The 10,427-nt window shown below is 39.1% G+C and overlaps 1 protein-coding gene across 1 annotated transcript; it reads right to left on the bottom strand.

Annotated features, from left to right (window-relative positions):
* Positions 1–5,579: 5,579 nt before the first annotated feature.
* Positions 5,580–9,667, bottom strand: txnl4a (thioredoxin-like 4A). The gene is made up of 4 exons (XM_005940868.1): positions 9,489–9,667; positions 9,092–9,271; positions 7,678–7,781; positions 5,580–6,089 (listed from the first exon to the last, which is right to left on the bottom strand). Exons 2-4 carry the CDS (start codon positions 9,242–9,244, stop codon positions 5,918–5,920), a joined length of 429 nt encoding a protein of 142 aa, XP_005940930.1. The 5' UTR covers positions 9,245–9,271; positions 9,489–9,667; the 3' UTR covers positions 5,580–5,917.
* Positions 9,668–10,427: the final 760 nt, after the last annotated feature.

Genomic DNA, 10,427 nt, shown 5'->3' with positions numbered 1-10,427 from the left:
CTGCTGTGTCAGTTATGTAAAAAGAGCCCGTGATATAACCCAAGAGGAGAGGTGGAGATCGGGGAGAGAGTGAACTGAAGGACAAGCAAGAACGAGGTCGCGGGTTTGCAGTGATGGAGGCTTGATGACGGGATGATTATGTACAGATATATAAACACAGACTGCGAGTGGCAGCAGCAGCACAGTCACAAAATATTTGTAATTAAGAACATAGTTCATAGGAGAGCTGACGAACAAAAAGCAAGAAAATTTTTTAAATATGGACCAAAAAGAAGTGAAGTTCCACAAATACTATTTATTTATTTAATATGTTTCATATGTACATTATATATATATATATATTAGGGGTGCAACAATACTCGTATTGGTATTGAACCGTTCGATACAGTGCTTTCGGTTCGGTACGCATATGTATCGAACAATACAAAATTTTTAATTTATTTTATCAACTTTTCTTCTGACGATGCTGTCTGTGTTGAGCGCTCAGTGGATCTGCGTTCGACTACTCCGCCTAGGCTGCACTGTCAAGCGCAGATCCACTGAGCGATAGAAGTTAAGCTCGTTGCAACATGGCAAATTGAACCTCCCCCACCCTCATTCAGATCTGGCCTTTGGAACTATTTTGGTTTTCATGTGACGTATGACCCTGAAGGTAAGCGCGTCATGGACAAAAGTAAAACAGTATGTCAGATGTGCCACGCAATGCTCAATTACATTGGCGGGAACTAGTGTGTTAGCGCAGTTAGCTTGTTAACGTGTTGACGCCGCCCAGCCCCACGCACGGGGCGATCCGCGGTAACTCGTTAACAGAGATTTGCGGCGTCATGGCGTTAATGTCATTTTAACGAGATTAACGCTGACAGCACTAGTGGGAACACAACAAATATGACTGCACATTTACGCCAACATCATCCTAGTGCAAAGACAAGTGGAAGCAGACAAAAACAACAAGCACGCATGCTACAAACTTTACCCGAGTCATTTAGACAGCCGTTAGCACAGGATTCTTCTTATGGGGACCTGATATGTTTAATATGCTGCTGAGAATATAGCCCAGAAGAAGCGTATAGTATAGCTTTTATTTTGGAAAGAGCCATTTCTCTGCAATAAACTCTCTTTTCCAAAGATGAGTGATTTCTCAATCAGATAGATTTATTTAATTTTTTTTATTTTGTTGTTTCAGCAACATTAAATTTAAAAACTGTACTTTTGAGTTAAAATATATATTTATAATTTTAATAAATGACAAATTAAAAAGGCATGAACATTTTTTTGTATCGAAAAAATATCAAACCGTGACACCAAAGTATCGAACCGAACCATGAATTTTGTGTATCGTTGCACCCCTAAAATATATATATATATGTATATATATATATTAGTTTTAAATAACTTTATTTGACATACCATGGATGGATATCTTCCATGTGTCTTAATAACCATAAACAAAAAGTGTATGGCTAATTAACTTTCCATACATGTATTGATTTGGTCTGCAACGACATTTGGGTTGGTGGCATATGTCAAAACACATACATGAATAACAGGAACCAGTATACTGGGTCTACAATGTCCACTTTAAGATTCAATGGTTTTAATGTTACAGCTATAGGATTAAATTCACATCTTTTCAAATGCAATCTGGATTTATTGTATTTCCTTCTTGTTTGACCTGATTAAATCATTCCAGTTAAAGCTAATAAAAAAATTAAGGGGTTCACAACCTTGTGGAAAGTAGAAAATCAAATAATACTTCTACCATTTTCTACCTTTTACTGGTTTATAAGTGTGTGCATTTTATAACACTCTATTTAAGCTAAGCTAAGCTCTAGTTAAGCTAAGATGTTACCTAAAATGCTAGCTTGTTGATAACATATTTTAGCTTTTCTTATTTGTTTTTGTTTGTTGTGGGTGGGGGTGGGGGTGGGGGACAAAACAAAAACTAATTTTTGTAATTTGCCAATCTCATCTGTTTAAAATTCTTCTGAACTGTTTGCCTGTCTCATTAGCTAGCTTGGCTCTTTACCTAGCAGCATAGTAGAGGTGTTGATTTTGATTTTAGATTACATTAGATAGATTAGATAAAACTTTATTAATCCCTCTGCTGGGTTCCTCTGGGAAATTCAGTGATTTTAAGGTTATGTACAATTTTTTGAGTTATTGTATGGTGAAAACAAAACTGCCATAACTGTAAGTGTGCACAGCAAACATAGCTAACGTGACATAATACAACAGATAATTCAAAAGTAAAACAAAATTCACTTTAAATTTATAGAGAAAGAATCTAATTTAGGCTTGTAAAATCTAATGAGTCTGAATCTGGTTGAAAAGGCCATGTTGACTCATTCTGTGGACCAAATTGTTAAAAGATCTTTGTTTAGCTTTAGGGGTCAGCAGTGCTTTACCCAGGATGACAGTTGATGCTAACTTTGAGAGCAGTGGCTCAGATCGTCATGTGGCACACATTTGGGTTAGGCTGTGACCAAACTGTCACCGGGTAAGAGAAATGGGTAAATACAATATTTGTGTATGAGTGTGCATCTGAATCAGTGCCAACAGGGGAAGCTGCAGGGCTAGGGGGATGGGGTGTCCCAGAAATTGGCAATTGCCCCCCTCCTCTCCATCCACATGGTTAGTGTCAGACGAGAAAGGGAGCAGAGAAAGGGATGGAGAGATGCCAGCGTGTCTTCCCCCTTGGCACCCAGATGATCCTCGTGGTCTGCATGCTGCACCCTTCTTTGTGCAGATCCACTTTAAACACTATCAGCTGAAAACAGATCCTGGATTAATGCAGCTTTAGTGCGTGCACGTTCCCTGTATAGTGCATAAGAGCAACGACTCCACTACATGCTCTTCACTGTGTGCGTCTAGACTGGAGTTTCCCTCCACTTTCCCCGGAGGCTGAGCTGATTAACAGTTACAGGGAACAACGCATGATAATGTGAATTATAATGGACCGATGGAGTTGGCCTTTGGCCCCGTGCTCCATATGAGGACAGTGGCACAGTAATGGTGTGCGCGCCCTGCAGGGACAGGCCAGACAAAGACAAAGCCATGCCAGGCTAATCTAAGTGGAAAGAACATGCAAGGCCTTAAGGGTGTGTGTATAGATTCCCAACATGGTCTATAAACACAGACTAGTATGAGGATATTAGTTTATTTTGAACTGCAAATATTCTCAGGCCTGCCACTGTACACAAATTAAGGCAGTGAGGTTACTTCTTGGCTTTAGCTTTCATAATGTTAAGCTTAAAAAATCAACAGCAGCTTTAAAAACACTGCATTTTTCTGTTTCCTGAAAAACAGATATTTCACATGTTATGTCAGTGTGGTCAGAGTGTTTGGTTTTGGCAGCAGCCAAAGCAGTTATTGGCCCTTTTCGGTCCTCACTCATCTCCTTTCAGTGGCCAGCTGTCTACTCTCTGTGCCCAACACACTGGGCAGAAATATACAGTGCAGTGAACTGGAAGCGAACACACACCCTGATTGTGAGATTAGAGGTGAAGAGGTCAGGCTGTTTTCTCTGGATTCTTCTTTGTGTCTCCGGTCCAAACACGCTCGCGTAAAACGAAACAGACGGAGAGAGACGGAGTTTGTCTCCTTTCACCTCGTCTGTCACTCGGCAAATTGGACTCCCGTTTGGTGTGCGGTGTCCAACCGGAAGGAGCTGTAAAACATGGAGGTGACAGCTGAAGGATACTAATGAGATTCTCTTATTCTCAAACTCCTCACCGCTCTCTTTCCCCCTTTTCTTTAAATGCTGCATAGAGATTAAAACCAAAGACTGTGGAAAATTCAAACCCTGGTTTCATTTTCTTACCCCTGATGTTTCGGGAGTTTGCAACTATGAAGACCTATAAGTGTTGTTTTTTTTCTAACAGAAGTATTATCCATCTAAGCTTTAATTGTGTTAAAATGTATATACTTTGGTTTAAAATGTAAATGCAGAGATATAACAGTAACCAGGACTCCTCTGAGGGTTATTTTTCCATCCCAGACACTTCACACTCTGTCCAGAACTTATGTGAATTTCTCCCGTCTGGCAGGCGCTAAAGAGCTCCGAAACAGGCTGACACAAGAAATGCTTCTTCCCACAGGACATCACACTCATAAACAGTTCAGTGTGTGAACATGTCCCAGGGTTATTATAGTTTCGTCTCTTTGTTTTTTTTATTACATCAAACCAACTTTTCTACAGATGTGAAGCAAAATGGAAAAAATGTGATCAAACTGACAGAAACTACAGCGATTTCCTGTATATTGTAATCTTTCTAGCTCGTGTAAGCAATAGTGTTTATTTTTTATTTATGTATTTTTACATGTGGCTTGATAATTTGATTTATCCTGTTTAGTGTTTGTAAAATGTGCATAATTTAGTTTTTATCCTTGTGACGTGTACACACGGAGCACTTGTTTGCCGTGCTGCTGTCTGGTAATATTTTAGTTAAGTAGTTAAATTTTAATCATTTAAACTGTGAAAGTGAGCAAAAAGTCTTATCTTTTATTTAAGTTTGTATGCCTGGATGTTGGCCCCATTCGTTTGAGTTATGATTATTTCAAATGATCCATTTCAGTAATAAGAGGAATACTTAGTGAAATTCTGTATTGTGCTTAAAAATTAATCTCTTATTTGTCTTATTGTTGTTATAAATACTAATAACAAGAAAGATTAAAGACAAGTCGGATTTTTGTAAATGATGAATGAAAGTGAAGCGCAGCAGATGAAGGACTATGTTAACACATCCATCTGACAGCAGTAGAATTAGCTGCAGGTGCTGAGTGGAAGCTCCTGTTCCTGTGTGAGGACAAAGCTGTCTCAGAGCTTGCATTTAAACCCTTATCCCTTAAACGAGGCACTACTGCAGCTCCAAGTGGGCATCCACACGGAGTTACACTAGTTACTGATTGGGAGGGTGCCGGGACAATTGGAATTAGGTCATTGTGACAGCACACTTGACCAATGTTCAGCAGTAAGGCTGGAACCTGCAACGTTATAACGATGCAGTCTTCTTCCAAATAGCTCTGGCTCCATCTAGTGGAGACATCAGGGAATTGTATTTTAGGTCTATAGGTTGGATCTTCAGCTCAGGTCCAAAACACCACATTATCTGTTAAAATTGAAAATCTGCACTTTATATTTTAATTGTTTGAATTAAAATAGTTAGATATTCAACTATTTACTTATGTGTTTATTGCCTGTGGACCCAACTAGGTCGGGAAATATTGAGATTAGATTTCAACATGAGGACACAGAAAAACTTAGTTTTGTCTATGAAGGTTCTCAGTCATCCAGGTCATTGGAGTGTAAGGAGCTTGGAAAGAAAAGCTCCAAGCTCCTTAGGCATTTTTTAAATTCCTGTTCTCCGTCTAGCGTGGTCATCAGAGCTAAAACTCTAATTAGACAAAATCTAACTCAAAGGCATTCAACAAGCTATCAACACATTACTTAGAAGCTCATTTGTCTCTACCCATCTTGCAGCCACTGTGTGGCTGTGGTCCTCCTTACAGGAAGAAAAAAAGCATAAAATAAATAAATAAATAAACTTTACCAGCCACAGAAACTTTACTCAGGAAAAAAATCTCAGTAAAAATCCAGGTTTATTACAACTTTTAAATATATGGGCCGTGTACACTGTGTGTGATCTGTTCAGTTCATTTCACACAAGAAAATTAAAAAAAGCACAATAATCAGTTCATTAAGGAACCGCGTTAAACTGATACCCACACACAAAAACCCCAAATGGCACAAAGTAACAAATACACAACCAATAACAACAATATTGTCCTCTTTCACTGGCAAAATGAAAATACTGGAAAAGAAAATCCTCGACTTCTGAAATTTGTAGTCTCTGTCCAAAACAGCAGGGATGGAAAAAAAAGAACTCCAACAAAAAGGAGAAGAGAAGTAAAAGAAGAATCAATATCTGTATTTTGTAGAGTAATCCTTGGGAGACACTACCAGACCTCGGCCTTTTCTTGCTCCTCGATACACAGTTTCAATAATGTCTATCATCTCCTGCTTGTCCTCCATTGTCCAGTTGATCTTGTTGTTGTTACCGGTGCCCAAATCAATCATGATGTGTTTGTTCCTGAAAATGGGATGAAATGAAGTTTGATGTCAAGTTCCTTTAAATCACATTTAAATACTAAAAACTGGGTTTCTATCTGTGTTCTAATGTGGAAAACAGATTAAAATTAAAAATTGAAGTTGTTGTTTTTCCTTTTGAAATTTCAGTGACATAATGTGAATTATTTCAAGTGTTCTTCTTTTAATTTTTATAATTATGGTCTTCAGTCAAAAACAAATAACTGTCCATCTGTTTAGTTTGATACAGCCAATCACAATCATGAGGAAGACTGCTGATAGATGATGCTCCTGATGATGATCAGAGCATAAACTATAGGAATACAACCAGCTGGCAGCCAGGTGAGTCGACTTGCCTTCAGCTTTTGACAAAGGCTACGTCCACACGTACACGGGTATTTTTGAAAACGGAGATTTTCCGTTTTCGTTTTAAAAAATAATCCCGTCCACACATAAAGGCAGAAATGAAGGAAAACGCTGCTATGAACATGCCAAAGCAGCAGGTGGCGCTAGATTCCTAACCGTGCAGAAATGTTGGCCAATCAGAAGTCTAGAAGCCTCGGTGGGAAAAAGTAAACAAAGCTGGGGCATAGAAGCAGAACCGAGTCGTATGTGTGGAGGGACAGTAACTGTGTGTATATGTAAGCATTTAAACACTGCAGAGAGTAGAATTAACAGTAACAGTATTGTAGAAATTCATTTCACCGAAACAATAACGTGGCGCACAGTGTGACGTCAAAAAATGCGCACACCTTTGACGCTGCGTTTTCTCCGTTTTTCTAGTCCACACGTAAATGCAAAAACTGAGTTTTCAAAAATATCCACCCTGGCCGGAGTTTTTAAAAATCTTCGTTTTCAGTGACAAAACGCGTTTACTGTGGACGAAAGGTGCAAACGTATAGAAAAATCTGCGTTTTCAAAAATACCCGGGTACGTGTGGACGTAGCCAAAGACTCATTCAAACTGCTGGCAACATGCTGGCAACCTGTCTGCATTTACAAATTAGACAGCACGTATTTACAAGCATACGGCAATCTCTCAGAGTGTGACTGCTCATTCAAGTCGAACAGCAACTGTTTGCATAAAGGTTGCCTCCCATCAGGTACCTTGTCGCCTTACAATCAAAACGTGATTGCTTGTTCTGGGGGGGCAGCTGCGTTAAGATAAGCGTGTCCAGTGTTTCGGTTAAGTTTTCTCGGGACCGTCATGCATGAGATGTGTCCTCTTGTTCAAAGTATTCCCAGAGTATGTTAACTTCTTTATTAAAATATCAGTATCTGGTGTTTTCCCCCACGCACCCTCATACCTTTCTAGTAGAGTCTTCTGGTCTGTTTATTTAATGTGTTGTGAGTTTGATGTGAAGCAGAGTCCAGAAGAGCACAGCTGAGCACTTTTAGCGTTGAAAGAACTGGATTGTGCACTTCATTTATGTAAGGATAATGACTGCACTCACTTCTCAAGAAAAAAAGATTTTGCAGTTTTGTTAATCTGATTAGCTTTAATAATTAATAACCTGAGTGCCTTTCAGCAATGCCAGTCTACTAAATAACAACAACAGTGACAGAATGCAGAGCTGACACTGACAGCCTCACCTGAAGAAGAACATGACAGTGCAGGGGTCGTACAACTCGTACATCTTGTTGAAATCTGGTACTTCCGTGATGTCCACCAGGTAAATGACTGCAAAATTCTTAACCTGTCAAGGCACAGATATAAAAACCATGAGTTCAGAAAAACAAAGTAAATACAGACACGCACAAAAAAAAAAATGAAGAAAAATGTTGCTCTTAGCAAAACGTTTTCCTGGACATTAAGTCAATTTTATCTTTTAAAAATTACACAAGGCCAGGTTTCTTTTTAACTTTAACAGCTCTGGGTAGCAAGGTTACATCTGGAAAATCATCAACAAATTGCTACCTCAGAGCCAAATCCTCTAGCAAAAGCCTTGGTTGTACAATCAGCAATAATCTTCCATGACCAGTCAATGTAGTACGGAGCCTCCGGGCCCCTTTAAGAGGCATTAAAAAGTCTCAAAGAAAAAAAAAATCTGGGTGGGTTTAAATAAATAAATAAATACTAAACAGGGGCGCCGGTTTAGCTCTGTTGGTAAGCAGGCCTGTGGCCAGATAGCAGCAGGCCTGGGTTCCAGTCTGACCTGTGGCCCTTTGCTGCATGTCCACTTTCCTGTCTAGCTATGCTGTCTCTATCCATTAAAGGCTAAAAGGCCAAAAAAACCAAAACAAAACTAAATTTAATCTATGGGAGAATTCAGTAATATTGAATCAAACTGCACTGACACTGCAGTTATCATAGCGAAAATGTAGCTAAGTGCACTTTTTCCCCCTCTTCTTGACTTGTTGTATCCATAACACTGCTCTCAAGGAGTGACCCAGAAACATGGGTGAAGTTGGCTCTCTGAACTGAGTAATTAATAAAGTCACACTGTCTTTTATGGCTACTTTTCCCTCCGGGTTTTGAGTTTACAAGTGAAAGAATAAAAACTGTTGCCACACTGACTAACATATATCAGCAAATTACTGGCGGTAACTTGCTGAAACTCAAAGACTTGGGAAAAACCTGAACCATGAACACAAACAAAATTACCAAAACAAAGACGACTCAGGAGAGGGAGGGGGGGGAAGTGCCAGCATTACATTTGTATAAATTATAGGCTCTACAAAATTTCACCTCTTAAGTTGAAATTAACAGTAAGAGAAAGACTTGCACTTAGAATGATTATTTGCAGGATAGAGAAATCACTACATCCCAGAATAAGACCCCACCAAAGATGCTGAGCATATATTTTCAATTTGTAAGTTTTTATGTCTTATTTAAATGTTACAATAAATGGTAAAATAGTCCACGTATTGACCTTAAAGCATATTAAATTTTATCAGCTTAACACTCAGGTAATATTACATTAAACCCCCACAAATAGCGCCCTCTACAGGAGTTCAGATAAGAAACATAAGCTAGCAAACAGTGGCCTTTTTAAACTACTCAGACCTTTTCCGCGATGCTGTAAAGAACTTCGTCCATCTTCATACATGTCGGGTCCCAATCGTGTCCGAAGCGGATAACCAGGACTCGGTCCTCCTCAGACAGGATGGCTTGGTCGACCTGCCAGCCGTTGTGGAGATGTGGTAGCATGTACGACATGTTGATCCGAAGTTGTTGATTCCTAAGCTGCAAATAAATACGTTTTATTACAACAGTAGCAAATGTGTAAATTACATTATAAATTACATCCAATAAAACCTCTGCGTTTGTTTGTGTTAGTCATAACAGGCAGTAAGCCTGCTGCTAACGGGGCAGTCTGGGTTGAGGTTAGCAAGGAAAAATCTGGAAGGAGAAATAGTGAGCCCTGCATGAAAAGAAGTGAACAAAATTCGGAAACACTTACCTAAAAATGTAAATAAATCCGTGTTATTGGGCCACGTATGTGGTAAAAACGCAATTCGCAACTCTAAGAAAGAGAAACTTTGTTGAATAATACAGCCGCTGTGTACTTTGTCGCAGAAGGTTCGTTTCTAGGCGCGTGGCGTCATCAATTCAGCGCCAGACGTGTTTACGTCACGTCCGTGTGTACGTTTTAGTCAGATGCAGCCAGATTTTAAGTTTTTCCTTAGTGAATTATACTGTAAGACGTCCTGACCCTATGCAATCTACTTTAGGTAACCTCTGATTTTCATTTATGAGACTTCCAAAATCAGATTTCAGGAAAACACGGCAACCTTTCCAGCTGCAACATGGAAGAATTTTCTTAATATTAACTGGAAACAGGGGCATTTCCGGGATTCTTTTTTTAATGGGGTGGCACAGGGGGTTGGTGGGGTGTGGGAGTCATAGGAATTCAGAAAATCCAATCCGAAACAACTTGTCACTTGTTTCTACGTCTTTCTTTTCAGGTAATTTTAGGGTTTCCACACCTGCCAAACCTCGATGTAGCCCTATAGTCGTTTTTCTATTTAGGTGTGGAGGCAAAGTCACCCAGCTACAATTTAGACAACAGCAAATACAGCCACATTTTTTACTGCCTTTGTTAAGTTTAAAAAAAAGAAAAAAAAAGAATAATAATATAACATGAGTTTTAATTAGTTGTCAAAAATACAGAGAGCTACTTTTTATTTTTGTTTAGAGTACCTTTCAGAGCCTGTACTTTTTTTTAAACTTTTGAGTAAGGACATTGAATGAGTATGTTAATATTTACTAGAGCATTTTTAAATACAACTATCTGTATTTCTACTTAAGTAATGAATGTGTGTGAAGAAGAGGAGCAAACAAATTTCAGATAAGTCAGAGCCACCCCACTCCTATAGCCCCGCCCCATCTGGAAGAACTT

Source organism: Haplochromis burtoni, unplaced genomic scaffold (genome assembly GCF_018398535.1).
Source record: "Haplochromis burtoni strain Fernald_Lab_line unplaced genomic scaffold, NCSU_Asbu1 Contig_297, whole genome shotgun sequence".
NCBI classification, from domain to species: Eukaryota; Metazoa; Chordata; class Actinopteri; order Cichliformes; family Cichlidae; genus Haplochromis; species Haplochromis burtoni.
The sequence above is the reverse complement of the archived record's forward strand: the minus strand, read 5'-3'. Positions and strand labels throughout refer to the sequence as shown.

What these genes read in the sequence shown, in the direction of transcription:
- txnl4a (XM_005940868.1), bottom strand. Translation starts at nt 9,244, where the DNA reads ATGTCGTACATGCTACCACATCTCCACAACGGCTGGCAGGTCGACCAA. An exon ending in TTTACAGCATCGCGGAAAAG is followed by an intron (nt 7,782 to 9,091) that starts GTCTGAGTAGTT and finishes GTGCCTTGACAG; the next exon opens with GTTAAGAATTTTGCAGTCAT. An exon ending in ACTGTCATGTTCTTCTTCAG is followed by an intron (nt 6,090 to 7,677) that starts GTGAGGCTGTCA and finishes TCCCATTTTCAG; the next exon opens with GAACAAACACATCATGATTG.